This window comes from Prinia subflava, chromosome 16 (assembly GCF_021018805.1).
Source record: "Prinia subflava isolate CZ2003 ecotype Zambia chromosome 16, Cam_Psub_1.2, whole genome shotgun sequence".
Classification (NCBI taxonomy): domain Eukaryota; kingdom Metazoa; phylum Chordata; class Aves; order Passeriformes; family Cisticolidae; genus Prinia; species Prinia subflava.
The window spans coordinates 4,139,070-4,156,324 of NC_086262.1; the positions used below are offsets into that span (position 1 = coordinate 4,139,070).

The following is a 17,255-nucleotide window of genomic DNA, read 5'->3' on the forward strand; positions in this document are numbered from 1 at the left end:
CAAATTCTGGATGTCTGGATTGGAGCTCTGAGGTCTGGACTGCCAAAATTGAGCCACTCTGATTCACATCAATGAGAGCTATGTTTAAAACACAGTGCTATGAAACCCAGAGTTTTCATCTGGTATCCTGAAAGAAAGTCAAGTGATCACCCAATAAAAATATTTCAAACCCAGTATTCGAATTTGGCAATGTTTTGCCTGCATTTGAAATGGTGATCTTATCCTGAAACTCAACATGGCATTTTAATATAGGGTAGTCCTGTCATCCCTGGTTACAAAATAATATTTAAAGAGGGTGACAGCGTGCTTGAACTTAAGGAAGCTCAGACAAATTGAAATTAATTCCCATCAGAATTCAACACCTTTCTAATGGAAGGAATGATTCCACAGTAATTGTGTTTTGCTTTCCAGGAGAACTCCCTCTGCAAGTGTAAAGTCACCTGCAGAAGTTTTCAGCTGATGTCCTTTCAAACTGTATCTGTCTTTGTAAATAATGACACTTAGAGATGCCACTGGAATCTCTTTCCAATATTGACTTTTCTGTGCTGTTTACAAGGTTGTGAAAGCAGGCATATGTGTAGCTTTCTATACAAGCTGACACTGCTGTGCAGAGTTGAGAGCTAAGCCAAACAAGTATGGAGGCATAAATCTAAAGAGGAAATTTATAGGAATGTTGCATTTTTATAAATGTTTTAGTTGTCCTAACGAACATTGGATTACATGTTGATGCAATTTTTTTTAACTTCTTGCCACCTGTTGTTAGAATTCATAGAAGTATCCATCATGGGTATCTTCAAAGACAAACCCCTAGAGTGTACAGCTTTGTGAATAGTTTTTTCACATTTTCATGAATATTTGTTTTTTGATAGTGATGTTTTTATTTTTCCACCCAAAAGGCCAATCTTTTATGATTTTTGTCACTTCTTACCAGCACAAGCCTTCACCTTTAGCCATCTATATCTCAGTGTAAAGATACTTGAAGCTTCTTGTGTTCCATGTACTTTGGAATATGACTCACTATAAATAAACCAATAACTGCTACATCTTGATAACCTCAATTAGCATAGCAAACCCATTTTATCTATGGCTAAATGTATGCATATATCAAAACTTTAAATGTAGGAATCATAACCATTTGAGTAAAATTGACATAATTGCTACAGTTTCAAAAAAATGTAATGACACTTAATTAAGCCTGAATCTAATGTATTGACTAGAATTTGTATAGAGCAATGTCCTCATGCTACACCTTTGCTATGTGTGTAGCTTTGTGTCTTTGTGTCTAGCCAAAGCAAGGGTTTGAAGGTTTAAACTCATGTTTTTTTAAGTTCTTTTATGTTTCCATTAACTCCATTGTCTAATGTTAAAAAAACTGGCTTTATATCCCCAGTCTTCACACCATAACAGGCTGCCTCATTTCAAAAACATAAGTCATTGCTGATGAGAGTCTTCTCAGTCTGTAAAAGTACTCAAGAAGTGTTTGTGTAATGGAAACTTCATGGCAAAGATAACTTTTGGAAACACTATTTGATCCTAAAGCTTAATTTGAAAATCTTTGAATGAGTTGGTATGGGTGAGCATGAAGTGTTCATGAGGGAAAGAGATTGATAGAGTGGAGACTGAGGAGGAATAAGAACACAGTCACCTTTTACACGTTTTCTCTGCAGCTGGTTTGTAGAATATTATATTCACTTGCAAATAAATTACTACTTTGTGTAGTAAGAGGATCTGCAGAACTCAGAGCCTGATGTATTTTGTTGTTAAAATCTCACACGATCATTTTTTAAAGCCATTTAATGTTTTCCTCGTGTCTCAGGGTCCCAGTCGGAGCCCCCGTCGTGCAGTGCCAGTTCCATCACTTGCCCCTCTGCCTGCACCTGCAGCAACAACGTCGTGGATTGTCGGGGAAGGAGCTTGACAGAGATCCCAGCCAACCTCCCAGAGGACATCTGGGAAATGTAAGTGCCAGTCTAATGCTCAAATCTTTCCCATGTCTCTCCATTTTTATTCCATTTTACGGCCTCCTGTGTGGAAGAAAGGCGCGTGTTTTAAAAACTAAGTAGTTGTCAGATATATTGGAGTTGTCTCTTTGACTTGTTCTTTTGATCTAAGGGCTCAAACCATTTTTAAATGCAAATTAAGATAGTTTGGTACTGCCCTACCTGAAAGAAAGATAAAGTTCTTGGGGCCTTAAGTTCAGATTGTGTTTACATTTCACAAACCCAGAATTGCAGTTCTGTAGTCAGTAAATGAAAATACACAGTCCTTTCTTATTTCTAGTCAGTGATTTCCCCATGAGATGGGGGAACGTCTTTTTAGCTTGGCAGGAGGCATTTATAATGAATTAGAACATCAGAGGACATTGTCCCTGCTGATTTTACCTTCTATATCTTGTCTTCCACATTCTTATTTCTAGTTCTTTAACAGTTTTGTGACTTGTGTCATGGAATCAGATCCTGGTTTTACAGGCTTGTTTGCCTTTACTACCCTTAGGAATTGGAGCCATCCATGTGTCCGTGACTTCATACTACAGTGGTCCTGAAATCCTGTTACATTAAACCACTTTGCTTGTGGTTAGTCCACAGGGAATGCAGATCAATTCTTTTCCTATTTAGGTTCTTGTCATACAGGGTTTTCTGACATCCAGCCAGCTTCTGCAGTCTACACAGTACTAATTCAAATATTTGTATGGTTACTGGACTCATCCAGATCCTTGTTGCTGTAGAAATTCTGATACACAGCAAAATTTACCATGATAAAACATAAATTCATAAGAACATGGAATGTTCTTGGTTGGAAGCGATCCTAAAGGCCATCTACCATGGGCAGGGACATCTTCCACTATCCCAGGTTGCTCCAAAGTCCATCCAAGCTGGCCTTGGACACTTCCAGGGACGGGGCAGCCACAGCTTCTCTGGGCAGCCTGTGCCAGGCCTCACCACCTTCACAGGGAGGAATATCCCATCTAACCCCGTCCTCTGGCAGTTTTAAGCCATTCCCCCTTGTCCTGTCACTCTAGGCCCTTGTCCAAAATCCCTCTCCAGCTCTCCTGGAGCCACTTTAGGCACTGGAAGGGGCTTTAAGGTTTTCCCAGAGCCCTCTCTTCTCCAGGATGAACCCCCTGGCTCTCCCAGCCTTTCTCAGTAGCAGAGGGGCTCCAGCCCTCTCGTTGTCTGTGTGGCCTCCTCTGGGCTTGCTCCAGCAGATCTGAGTCCTTCTCATGCTGTGGGCATAAGAACCCCAAGGAATGTTGAATTCAACTAGTTCTTGTACTTCCCCTTAACTCAGTATTTTCTTTTAAGCCAAATTGCTCTGATATGAACCCTTGGCTTACAAACTGTCCTACAAAAATGAAACCCACAGCTGTTGCTCTAACACAGTTATCAAAGGTGACCTACACTTCATTCTGTTTCAGTATTAATTAAAGATCTTTTATTCAGCTTTCCTACCTTTCTTCATGAGCATGAGTAGGCAGAATCTTCTCTGACAAAGCTGCCAACAAGTCCTAAAACTGTTTTTGTTGATAAAAACCCATCACAAACCAGGAAATTCACTTGTCATGGGATATAAGCATCATATAATGCTAATTTTCCCTCTGCCACGTATGACTTGGAAGTCTCTTGTGTTGCTCCATTACTCCTTGAGGTGAAGGACTTCATTACAAGAATGTTTGCTATTAAGTAAGCAGTTTAGGAAGGCTGGAAATCTGTATCCCAGACTTGTTTTTTCATAATTTCATAAAATAGGTAGGAAGAGTGTAGAGAATGCAATTTGGTTTTTTATAAAGCTTCTTGTTCAGTTGGGAGCTGACAGCAGCAGCCAAATTGACTGAGGAAAAATGAGTTATGAGAAATTGAACCTGAGGAATACAGACTGTGTGCTGAGTGTTACAAAAGATTGTCTGCTTACAAAGTGGTTCTGTTTTGCTTTTCAGAGGAGAAATGAACAATCTGGGTCATAGAGAAGCACATGAGAATAACACAGAAAAGTTTTGCATGACTACTTGGGTGAAAACAAAAGTCATTACGCACCTGGAGGGATTTACTGAAAAGAAATATTGAAATGCATGTGGTGTGGTGGTTTGCTGGTACATGAACAGAACAGTCATTGCACTACATTGGGTCAGCATCCACAATAAAAGGAGAGGTTGCAGTTATTTAGAAAGGGTGAGAGAAAATGCCTGCAAGATGAACATGGAACGTGGTGTGAGTGCAGGATGGGCGTGACACTGGACAGGTGGAGGGAGAGAGGGACCATCAGCAAACTGAGAGCAGACAAATCTCCAAAGAATCTGTATTTCTGCTCAGACTTGATCACAACCTTGCAGCCAGCACCTGTCAAACACAATGAGAGCTCAGCCCACAGAGCCAGCAGAGCTCAGGGGACAGCAGAGACCTGTGACCAGCTGTGGGAGCTGGGAGGGTGTTGTGACAAACACCCGGAGCAGCTTTCACTCAGCACGTGGTGTGCGCTGCTCTTGGCTCAGGACATGGGCTGGACAGATCCTTTCTCAGTCATTAGTGATGCCCTGCTATAAATGAGCCCAAGGACAGCTTTGCTGCCCGTGCAAGTGTGGGCACTGGGGGTAAGGGCACTGCCAGCCCTGGCTGGAGTGTTTCCAACAGTATTTGCTTCAGCCTGCTGCCTGCCACATTTGTATGATGCCTCCCAGTCATGGGCAGGTATCAGTAACTCCCTGGTAATCTTCTCCCACCCCTCAACACTCTTCTTCTGCCCCTTCTTTAGCATGAAGTTTTCATGCTGTTTGTCTCTCTTAGACAGATGTGCTCATCTTTATTTGTCCCTGCAAGCAAGGCTATGTTTTGGGATGTGAATTCTGGGCAGCTCTTGTCTGAGAATTTTGTGCACCTTAAAACAGTAGTTCAGGGACTGCCACTTGTGCCTTTGTGTTTGGTAACAGTTGGTGCAAGACCCTCCTGAGTGACAGCACAGCCCCTCTCCTGCTGCCAGGGGTGCCTGGTGATGCCTTGACAGGCAGATGCTGGAGTAGCAACCACTGGCACTGGGTGCTGCTTCTCTGAAGGATCTTCACATTGCTTAAAAGAAGGGATTAATTATTTGCTAAAGCTGGAGGCTGGATTGTGATTGGGACAGATGCTTGAAAGAATGTAAACAAGCTGAGCCCAGTACAGAAACTGATGGGAAAAGAAGGGTGAGCTCAAATGAGGAAACATCCAAATACATGAGGAGAAGAAATGAGAACAAAGGAAATCGGGGCGGGGTGAGCAAAGTGCTGTGAGTCTGAGGAAGTGAGGAGTATTTGGTATAAGGCCTGAGATTGGTGGCAGTGGACACCAGCTCTGTAGGGGACTGTGGGGATGTGGCAGGAGGGCTGGGACATTGTGGTGGCCAGGCTGTGGGGGCAGGACAGAGGGACACAGGGAAAGGGGGAGCCAAGGAGTCTCTTCCCATCAGAAGCACATTTACCTTGGAGAGCCTTCCCGCCTCCTCACCATGTACTTGGGAAACCCAACAACAATTTGTGTGTCTGTCCCTGTGCATTAGATTAACTATTAAACTACACAGGAGCTCCTGTTTGCACTGCTGCTATTCCAGGTAGAGAGCATTACAGGGGTCTAGGACTCCTGTTACACTTGAGTTTCCTAGTGATGGAATTAGGAATTTCAGTTTTTGGTTTGAGGCCACTAAATTAAACATATTTTTTTAAAGTAAAAGAAATAAATCAGAAAATGCCAAAGTTAGTGTTTGTAGCTGCAGTTGTCATTCAAAGCTTTTGTATATATTTGTGGTGGTATTCACTTTAACAACAGCACAGTCTCATGCTGCTGTTGAAAGCTTGGATTCATTTCTTACTGTCTAGGGATACATCAGGGAGGGAGGGAGACTGTGTGTATAGACAGGGTCTGTTCACTTGTTGCAGGAACAGGACAATTGTAAAATGGGGACTGTGGGGAAGATAATCTCATGAATGCTGTTCAGAGACTTGGGTTGTGTCTCCTCTTGCCAGTGGTTTTATTAATTGATTCTGGGCAAGTGACTTACACAGCTTTTCTTGGGTGTTCACTGGTGATGTCATCTCGGGTTCTGGCTGACTCAGCTGAGACGTTCAGAAGTGTTGAGGACTCCCAGCTGCAGCAAAAGTCAGCAGGCTCTGTGCTTTGAACACTTTGTGCTGTGCAGCGCTAATTACTCCAAAAAGCCAAGTCTCAATCATCTGCAGACTTATAAATCAAACTCCAGGATGTAAAGTATATCCTTAAATCTTGAAAGAGATCTGAGATCTGCTCACATCAAGCTTGCTTCACCACTGTTACTTAACCTGTACCATCCTCTGTGTCTGGTGATGTTAAGAGGAGTAGAATTGGATGAGCCAAGAGTGAAGCTGGGTAGGATGTACCTGAATCAGAAATGAGAAATGTTTAAATGTTTAAATGCTGATGCAATTGCTCCAGGCAGTAAAGAGGCTGCCAGGCCCTGAAAGAAAAGTGCAGTTTAGGCACCCATGGCTGGTGAGATAACAACCACAGCTTCTTCTGACAGCTGAGGGGAGCAAACGGGGATGGCAGCCCTTCCAGCAGCATCTAGGCTCGGCCTAAGATCAGTTTTAGTCACTTGTTCTACATGAGCTTAGTTTAGCATTTTCCCTTCTGATAGCTGAATTGGTGGCTGATGTTTTTGTAGGTATGAGCAGTACATGATTTTGGTGCAGAATTTCTACTCTTAGGAAAAATTCTAGAGTTTGAGCACAGAAAAAATGTAATGTTGGTTTTCTCCTGGGTCTGGCAAAATGAACACAAACCTGATTTTCTGCAAGATGACCACTTTGTAATGTAATGTTCTGCTTGTTCTACCTTTAATGAATGATTTCCTGACAGATTAAATGTCATGAGGGTACCACTGTGCTGGGCAGTGTTGGAGACCTGTAGGCAGATCAGTTTCTGTTCATTGTTTCAGAAATTGTCTTGGGAAGAAATTTCCTTCTCTGTTCTTCAGTATCTGCAGGAATGTGTGCTTCAGGCCAGCTAGAACCTCAGTTGTGAATCTTTAGGAAGCTTTTGTGATTTGAAGAAGGTGATGAACAATTTCAAGGTGTTTAAGTCACTGGTATACTCAAAATGAATTTTCCTCCAATTAAAATAAAGTAAAAGAAGCTATTATAGAAAGATTGAGCACCAGTGACTATTCATTATAATCAGATTTTTTTATATATATAAATTATATATCAACTACATGACAGCATTTTCATGTTTATTAACAATTGGCTTTGAAGTTCTCAGTTTCATAAAGGTAAGAGATTTTTCTCTTACCAAGAATATAACTGTGTGAAAACTGTAAACTTCATGGATAAAGGAATGACAGTTTTTCATTTAACATTGTTCTTCCTCCTGAAAGAAAATTATAATAATTTCCCCAGGCTTCCAGTAAATAGTGCAGCTGAAGCCAGCACAGTATTTTTGAACACAGCAGTAAATGCTCCATAATTGCCTCTGGTGGCAAGTTCTCTGGCTGGGGAGTCAGGTTGGCTCCTGTAGCTGAATCCTGTAATATGATTTTCATTCACTGCTGTAAATTGGCTCTGGACAGCTTCTCATGTCTAACCTGACTACTGTTCTCTGGATCTCACCCGGCAAACTGTGTCTTGCATTCCACAGGAGTTTATTTTGTCGGGCCAAAAATATGTGGAAAACTTTTTTGTTGAGTTCAAAACACAAAAATAATAAAGAATAAAGAAATAATAAATATTTTAGATTTATAGTAGAGAAAATATATGGAAAATTATAAGAATAAAGGTGTCTTCCGTGCTGAGACAAATTAAGGAAAACAGAAAGCTGCATTTCAGAGTTTTAGAAACAAGCAGCAACAGCGGGGAGTTTCTGCTGCAAGATCAAAGCAGATTTATTTCTTACATCTTTACTTTTATTTCTGAAGTTGTGTAACTAATGTCATCTGCAGGCACAAGAAGATGGGTTTGTTTTGATTAAGCTAGATTTCATACACATGGTTATTTTCATTTTGGCCATATCAGTTTTTACCTTCTTTACTGCTTTTATAATTGGGAGATTTATTTTAGAAAAAAATTTATATGCAGGTTAATTTACACAGGCAAGCTGTGTAGGAGTAAACATAAAAGGTTCGTAGGTTTGAGGTTGTTTTGATTTTTAGTTTGGGTTTAGGTTTTTGGGGGGGTTTGTGTGTGTGTTTAGTCTCTTTTTCCCAGAGACATCACTTCAGTCCAGTATAAATATGAATTAATAATTACTTACAAAAATGAATGGTGTAACCAAAAAGGCATATATCTCTTATCTGATACAAATCTCACTGCAAAGCTCCTGTGTTGCCAAGCAAAATAAAGAGGTTCCAATATATAATGAGTATATACATTCTTAAAGCTGATTATGAAGAGGAAAAGCAATTACTGAAAATAAAATAGCATAAAATCACAACTTTGTCATAAAACGTACTAATCAGATTTTTTACTGGATGAAATACTAATTGTCTTTTGGCTAACACATGTTTTGTTTATTTTGCCTAAAAAGACTGTGAAAATAAGAAAGGATTTGAGGAATGTCTATTGTCAAGTGACAGCATCTGTTGAGAAAATAATACATGTGGCAGAATTTCAGCTACCAGAAAGCTACTTAATTTTCCTGCTAATTTCTGGTGTTCTGCCTTTTCTTTCAGTGTTGTAAATGGGCAGTAAAAGCAGATGTTACAGAATGTAAAGAGCGCTTACCAGTAAATTAGATTAGAGATTAAAAAATAACTTTTTATCTTTTCTGTCAGCTTATTTCAATTTTCACTAAGTTTAAAAGAAAAGTTTTGTGTTACAACTTGACAAATAAAATGCAAATCAGCTTGAAATCCTCAGATCCCTCAGCTGGTTCCAGCATTGTGAGAAAATGTGGGAAGGGATCTGGGCTGGAACTTTCTTGAAATAATTGAAGGCCAATAGAGGATGGTCAGGCCCAGCCTCCTTCAAGCAATAATTAAACAGCAGTGTGATGTGTTTAGGGGTTGGTCTGTCTGGGACCTCACAGAGCTTCTCAGTGAAGCAAATATTCTGGGTCTGGCTTGTTAAAAACTGTTCCTACAGGTTTGTATTTATCACATTCAACCATTGGTGAATGATTGCTTTCACATAGGTACTACAGAAACTCTCTGGCTCCCTTCAGGAAAAAAATAAACCCCATAACAACAAACAAACAAAAAACCCCAACAACAAAAATGAAAAATCCACCTAAAAAAGAATTGCAAAACCAGTGAGAAGTGCTCAGCAGAGTCTGAGTGAGGCTCAGAGCAGATGCTGTGGAAGTGAACAGCAGAATGTTTGCAGCACCCTGTGGGATGGTCCCTTGGTCCCTCTGAACTGAAATCACTGGCTCTGAACTGGAATCTGGGGTGTCAAGGTGTGGGATCCCTGTCTCTGCTGCTCACCCCAGCATCTCAGAAACACCAAAACTCACGAGCTCGTGCTGGGTGTGTGAGGTATGGAGTTACCAGCAGGGACCTGGAAGTTGCCAAATCTCTCCAATTTAAGGACTCTGTTTCCTGCATTTGTGTTCACAGCCACAGGCCTGCATCAAGGTAAAATTCTTCCTGCAAACCCTGATCCCGAGTCCACATGACCCAGTAAAGTCAGCTGAGATGGGAAATTACCTGTCTAGTCTAGAACCAGAGCAGGGAGGCATTATTTTGTGTTCTGCCCCCAAAACAGCTTCTGATCAACCTTGAACATCCTCACAGGTGCTGGCTCAGGGGAGCTCACCTGGAGACTGCTTTTACATCTGGGCACAAGGCAGCAGCAGCCCTGCAGTCGTGGGATTGTAGTGGGAGGGAGCTCAGGGGGTGCCTGCACCCTCATCCAGGGATAAAGAAAGGAAGATGAGACTAGCAGGGACATTACAATGAAAGGTGATGAGAAGGGCCAAAAATCCCCACCACAAATGTGGAGTATCACAGTGGTAGATGGAGAAACTTTGAGGTTTGGCAGAACAATGCTTCATTCTGGTGTTAATGTGCTTAGAGAGACACTGGTGTTTTGTCAAAAGATGTTTTGTGAAATAGCAGTCTGCGGATTTCTCTGGTGTTTCCTGTTTGTCTGTGCTATATTAATGCAAAATTAACATGCTACAACAGAGGGGATGGATTCCTAATGCGGCTGCCATCACAAATTCAGTGGTTACCAGCTGATACCTGAGCAACTGCTCAGCTACACAGCTGAAACTAAACTCACTGCAGTGTGTCAGAATATCCAATGTCACCAGCACTGCTTTTAGAATAACACCATGGTATCAGAGAACAGATCAAAACATCTGTTTTCATTCTGAAAGATGTCTTCTGGTGAGCAGAATTATCTGTGTAACTTCCTAGGTAGATTTATGTTGACAGGTCACTTCACTGCTGATAGGATTTTGTCTCTTGCAGCTCTGCCCTGGGGTGAGTTGTTAGGAAGCAGTCCTGCTTAGGACTGCAGCAGGAGCTCGACAGCTACACCTTGAAAATCAACACCAAAGGGAATATGAAGGGAAACTCCAGTTGTCACCTTGTATTAATACAGGTGGAGGGTTTACTGGCTCTAAGCTCTCCATTTCCTAAGGCAGACTCCATAAGAGGCATTTATAATGCATATTATTAATTTTATTTGGAAGTCATTCAGGTGCTGTGATGAAAAGCAGCAGTGTAAAAGTCTTGGAGGACTGTATGTGTGTAGGGGTTTTATAGTGGTGGTGGAGTCTGGCTGGGGTGGAGGATGAAGGCTTTAACAGTTCAAACAAGCAGCAAGCACAGACATCTTAAAATCCTCCATGTCCTGCCTTCCCAAAGCACTTTGTTTTCCACCTGGAGACTGAGGGTTAGGCACAAAAAGCTGTTCTCTGGGATATAGGTCCATGAGCACTTTCTGAAGCAGTAGGACTGTGGGTTTTGGTATTGCACTGTGGTTGTTTCATGTTCTGCTGCTGGATGAGCCACACGTCCTGATGGGTGACTGCAGGGCAGGACTCCTCCCTCCTCTCCAGGGCTGTCTTTGGGTAAATACCTCAATGCAGCTGCCCACACCTGCTGTGCATGCTGCAAATAAAGCTTGTATTTCAGATGGAAGGGCAAGAAAGACATCAGGGCAGGGATCAGATCCAGCTCATATCTGTAGTAAGAAGACCATGTATGATGTTGAGTTATTTAGTATGATTTATTTACCTTGAATACTGAAAATACACCTGTGGACTTTTCTTTATCAGAGACCAAAATGCACAACAAGATATGAGAACCCAAATTATGAGATAAATGTAAAATAGTGCTCCAAGTAGGTTTTTATAATGCAGTTGTTTCAGTCCTTGGATTGATTGTTGTGTTCCCTAGAAATTTCCTCCTTCCTAATCCAAACAGTTCTCCCCAGTGCTGGGTTTTGTCACCACGTTGGATGTGAATGCTCCTTCTTTCCCCAACCAGTTCCCAGCAAATCCCTGCTTATATGGCAGGAGGAAAACAAGGGTTTTGCCCTTCCCACCACCCCTTACACAGGCTGTGTGCATCCTGCCAGGGGAGTGTGCCATGGGTTTGTGCTGCTCTCCCAAAGCTGAGCTCACACTTTCCCTCTCTGGGAGGTGCCTTTGGCTCGTGGCTCTTTGGTTCCTGGTAGCCTCAGCGATACCAGCCCAACAGAGCCCCAACCCAGGGACCTCAGGCTCATCCCCTCCCTCTGTGTGTCCCATGGACCAGTCTGGCTCATCCCCTCACTCTGTGTGTCCCATGGACCAGTCTGGCTCATCCCCTCACTCTCTGTGTGTCCCATGGACAGTCTGGCTCATCCCCTCACTCTCTGTGTGTCCCAGGGACCAGTCTGGCTCATCCCCTCCCTTTGTGTGTCCCAGGGACCTCAGGCTCATCCCCTCCCTCTGTGTGTCCCATGGACAGTCTGGCTCATCCCCTCACTCTCTGTGTGTCCCAGGGACCAGCCTGGCTCATCCCCTCACTTTGTGTGTCCCAGGGACCTCAGGCTCATCCCCTCACTCTGTGTGTCCCAGGGGCCTCTGGCTCATCCCCTCACTCTGTGTGTCCCATGGACCTCAGGCTCATCCCCTCACTCTGTGTGTCCCATGGACAGTCTGGCTCATCCCCTCACTCTGTGTGTCCCAGGGACCAGTCTGGCTCATCCCCTCACTCTGTGTGTCCCAGGGATTTCTGGCTCATCCCCTCCCTCTGTGTGTCCCAGGGGCCTCTGGCTCATCCCCTCACTCTGTGTGTCCCATGGACCTCAGGCTCATCCCCTCACTCTGTGTGTCCCAGGGATTTCTGGCTCATCCCCTCACTCTGTGTGTCCCATGGACAGTCTGGCTCATCCCCTCCCTCTGTGTGTCCCAGGGATTTCTGTCTCATCCCCTCCCTCTGTCCCAGCTGGAGTCGGTGCCTGCCCCATGCACAGGGACCTTTGTGACGGGGCTGGGGCAGGAGCTCCTGGCACTGTTAATAGAGTGTGGCTGTCTCATTTGTAGGCTCTATTCATCTGACAGCTGAGAATTACCAGCACTGATGCTTCACTCCCTCTCTTTTTCTCCAAGGTAGTGATTTGTCTATGTTATGGGTAGGTAAGCTTGACAAAACATTGCACATTAGCAGCTGAGACAGTGTTTGAAATGGGAAAATTGCTAGCAAACTGCTCCATTAGAGACCCAAATAACAAATTCTTTCTTTCCCTCAATGAAAGGGAGATAGTTAAGGCCCAAATTAATACGTCTGTCTCCCCGACTCTGCAGGGGGAATCACTCTTCAAGACGAATGGCTTCATCACTCCTGGGTGTGAGCTGGCTCTGCTAAGTCCCTGTTAGGCAGAGTTTTTTATCCTTTGTGTTTTGCCATCCTGGGCGTGAGCAATACAGACCCACAGGAGGAGGTGATGAAAAGATTTGCACCTCAGTGAACTTTGAGATGGATTAGCATGCTAATTTGAGTGCTTATTCTTTACCCTGGGATAGTTTTTCATCTTTAACTGCATGGTTTCCCCGTGTTTGTTTTGTTCTTTTTTCTCTGATATGTTTACTTTTTGCTCTCATTGCTGCAAAGTCATTTTAAAAAAAAAGTGGGAAGAAGGAGGACTTTATCCTGTCTAACATCATATTATTACAAGAAAAAATGGATCTGAATCCAGTGGCCCCCTCACACTTTCCAATCTCTGATGATATATTAGAGAAGAGAAAGGAAATTGTTCCTGTCCTTTGATGTTGTTGTCAAAGCCTCTCAAATAAAGCTGGGAGAGGCAGGGAGAGCATTGCTGTGTGTCGGGAGGGGGGAGATGTGCTTCAGGTCATCTCAGCACTCAGCTGGCAGCAGGGGAACACAGGAGGAACAAAAACCTCTGGGAGTCTGAACAGGGACAATTCACTTTATCAGTGTTGGGAATTCCTCTTGGCGAGTCTCTTAAATAGATCTGAGCATGAAATACCACAGGAGAATCAAGAAAAATGTTATTGAGTTGTAAGAAACCTTTAATGGGAGGGGGCGTAGTAGTTTAAATTATCAAAAATTAGCCTTTTAGCACTGCGTGTCTTGTACTGATTTCTGAAATGTATTGTAAAGTTATTTTATAGTATATTCTGGTAATACCCTCCCACAAAGTGAACTCCCAGATGTTGCTTTGCACTAGCACAGATGGTTTTATAGCCTATGACAGCATTTCATAGCATAGGGATAGACCATAAAAACCAGTTTTCCAAAGGTCATGTTCTGGGTAACCTAGGTAATCTTCTCTGAAATAGAAATGTGGCTGTAAAATTTACACTTTGTCACTTTTTGAAGGAAAAAAGGACACCATTAGGTAAGAATACTTCTTTTCACTTTATTTCAAAGATGGCATCTCTAGCAGTTCCCCATTATATGGTTTCTAATTAGGACTTCATCACCCTGAAATCGCCAACATCCCTTCTGGCAGAACCTAGAATTTCTTGAGTTTTTAATCATCTGCTGTGCTCAACATGACATGTCTGAGCTAAATGAGGTGAAAGAGTGAAGTATTAATACAAACAAGGTGTCTTTGTTATTTTACTTGTGAAAATTCATTGTGTTTTTCAGGCTGTGTCTGCCGTTCTATAACATGCATTTATGTAAAAAGTAAACAGAATTCAGATTAGTGCTTCATTCTGTTAAAGCACAGGCTCATTTAATGCAGCCCTGGACTTCGTGCTCTGTTCTGTGCCCGGGTTGGAGCCCACCTGCCACCACACCCTGATGGGGGCCCGTGGTACCATCTGCATGGTGGAGTGCACTGAGCAGAACGTGTTCTGAGCATCCTTTAGTCCCTCGTTTGCAAAGGGCTTCATGCAATAAAAAATGGCAGGTGCTGTGCTGGAAATACTGCAGATGACAAGAGCCTTGTCCATCTATTTCTGTACAGGCCGTCTGCTCCGGATTTTGCAGGAGAGGGTGAAGGGTTCACTAGGTAGCTTCAGCATGCAGCTCTCAAATAACTCCTGTTTCTGTCTTCCTCTCTGCTTTTTCTAGAAATTTCCTTTATTTTAATTATTTTATATTTGTTAGTTGGGACCTGTGTCTATGCCAGTTTTGGATATTTTTTTCACCCTATGGGGGTAGAAAACTCCGTGTATGTTTCCACCCTTGAGTCCCTAAAATTGCCTTGGGATTTTGCTTGTCAAAAGCCACACATTTCTCCCCATCACTGCATTTGGGTTTCCCTGTGAGAACTGCATGCTCCCCTGGTGTACAGGATGGGTGAACCCCCAGTCTCCATCCCCAGGGCCAGGAAATTGGGCAGGCATTTGTCCCTCTTTTGTTCCTAGAAGTGCCTGCACAGAAACACTTGGGAGGAGTTAAACACCCGCCTGGCAAGCTGACAAAAAGCCTTTATGGGGAGAGTGTGTGCTGCTAATTCTGGTGACAAACACCCAACAATAGTGGCGTGCTGGAGCTCACAGCAATTTGCATTTCACTGTGGACTTGCCAGAAATGAGGCGTGTTATATTTAGACCAACTGGAAAGGAAATCTCAGACACTAATTCAAATCACAAAACAAGGAATAGAATTAACTCTGATCACAACCTTTAAAAAATAGGCGGCTGCAGATATAAAAGAGGGTGAGCACATTGGCTGTACAAGCTGACTGTGCAAATATCAAAATATTTGTACTTTAAGAGCTTCTTAGAGTATAAATGAGCTGGCAAATTATCTTATTTTCAAGGGGATTTTTTTCTTTTGCTTATGAAAGAACAGATCACCAGTGGGACAGAGCGCTTACACATTTTCTCTTTACTGTTCCCTAGTACTTTACAAACCTTGATTTACTTCTCCCTTCTTCCATTTCGCTTTATCGTCATTCCTGGTTCTAAAGCTTTTTTTTCTCCCCTCTGCATTGCTGCAGCAACTTGAAATGACTGGAGTGCCTCATTCCATCATTCCAATATGTTTTTGTACTTCAGTTCTAAGCCATTTTCAACCACAGATTTATTTTTTTGCTCTTTAAACTGTTGATTTTTAGGACACTTCAGGGAAAGAAATACACAACATTTCACTAATAAGTAAGAGCAAGGTAAAACCACACTTTGGTCTCAGTCCCAACTCAGTAGAAGTTCAGCTACCATGGTCAGTGGACTTTGTTGTTTGAGGATCCACTTTTACATTTCTAATGGAGATGAACATTTATAGTTCATCTGAGGGGAAGCCATTCCTTTGAGCAGGAATTCAGAGAACTTGCTGACAAATACTTGAAAGTACGGGAAGGAACAGAAATTAATCTCAGTGGTTGCTGTATGCAGTGTCTTAAAGCTGCTTACATTTTATGTTAGTCATACATGCATTTATGATACTTCATAAAGAATACTTCTTTCAAGCCAAATCTTAGAAATAAAAACAGCAGACTTTTCATGTAGCCTGGACTGTATTTTAGAAAAACTGAAGTATTTGGTAGTTGGAATAGGAAGATGCAGTTCTCTTTTTTTTACCCTTCTAACATAAAATGCTCCCCACCCTCTTAAAAATCTGGATTCATCTTGCAGTGAATTCACTTTGGTTTCTAGCATGTTCCCACAGGTTGTTGCTGCTGAATTGGTCTGATGGTGTTAATAATCTGTTTACTGAGCTGTCACAGCCTAGCCTAGCTGTCAGTTTAAATAGCTACATTCTATTTACAACAGAAATAGTCAAGGAAAACATCTTAATTTTCTATTTGCTACCTTAATGTTAAAATATGCCTACTATGCTTTATTAATTCCATGAGCATTAAAAGTGCAATTTCCTTTGCTTGTGACATTTTTTCTAGACCAATTTAACAATCAAAGGGATTATTTTATTTTTCTAAGTCGTTTTCTCATTATTTTCTCTATTTAGTGGACTTCAAAATAAAACCATGTTTTGCATAAAACCCTGTAAAATTGCTTTGTATTTATGTAAAATGTGCTGTCATATTTAACGTGATTCCTATCCTATAGCTGTGTAGTTAACATATATATTGCTTTGTTTGTTTTCAGACGTTTGGAACAAAACCTCATCAAAATCATTCCCCCTGGAGCTTTCACCCAGTACAAGAAGCTCAAGAGAATGTAAGTTTTAATAAGCCCAGCATGCAAGAGCAATCATGAATCTTCTCACTTCGAGTTCAGTATCTTCATTTTAGAAACATATTGGCAATTCTATGTTGAAATCACTGGGGATTGCACAAATCATCCCTTCAGAGTGTAAGCAACAATGGAATTGGGTTCAGGATGCCTAACAGTGCATGAAATCCTTAATAATGCTTAATTTCACTTCCTGTTATAAACGGTGTGGTTTAATTAGTTGTTAGTCTGTTCAAACTTCAGATCTGCTTCCTGGGAAGAGATTGGAAGTTCTGCTTCTCTTCTGATCCCGTCTGTGCCTGCTTGCAGCACCTCAGGGTGGCTGACCCCAGTTAGAGCAGGAGTCACGTTCCTGCAGAGCACTGAGGAGTTTTTGTAGTGCTTTTGATGTCCTGATGTTGAAATGGTTTGACTGTTTACAGGAAAATAAAGAAACCTCATGGAGCTTGTTTGCTCTGTCGCTTAATCACCAGTAGATACCCGGATAATTCTTCCTTTTATTACCTCTTGTGATTTCTCTTTGGATTAAAAGAAAATGATAATCCTGATGTGTAGCAGTGCTGTCATGCAGATAACACGGGGCATTCCCCCAGTCAGGTTTTCCTTTCATTTTTGACTGAGATGTGAGAGATGATGTGACAGCTCCATGATGACACAAAAAATGGTAAAGCAAGTTACCCCTGCTTCACTACAGTGTGGAGATATTGATGTTGC

The 17,255-nt window shown here is 42.2% G+C and overlaps 1 protein-coding gene across 3 annotated transcripts in view; it reads left to right on the forward strand.

The window, feature by feature from the left end:
* SLIT3 (slit guidance ligand 3) overlaps positions 1-17,255 on the forward strand; it is a 481,586-nt gene that overhangs the window by 308,724 nt on the left and 155,607 nt on the right. For all 3 annotated transcript variants that reach the window (XM_063413913.1, XM_063413912.1, XM_063413914.1), the window contains 2 exons: positions 1,817-1,958; positions 16,455-16,526. In XM_063413913.1, the coding sequence (XP_063269983.1) occupies positions 1,817-1,958; positions 16,455-16,526 (214 nt within the window). The remainder of the gene's footprint in view (positions 1-1,816; positions 1,959-16,454; positions 16,527-17,255) is intronic.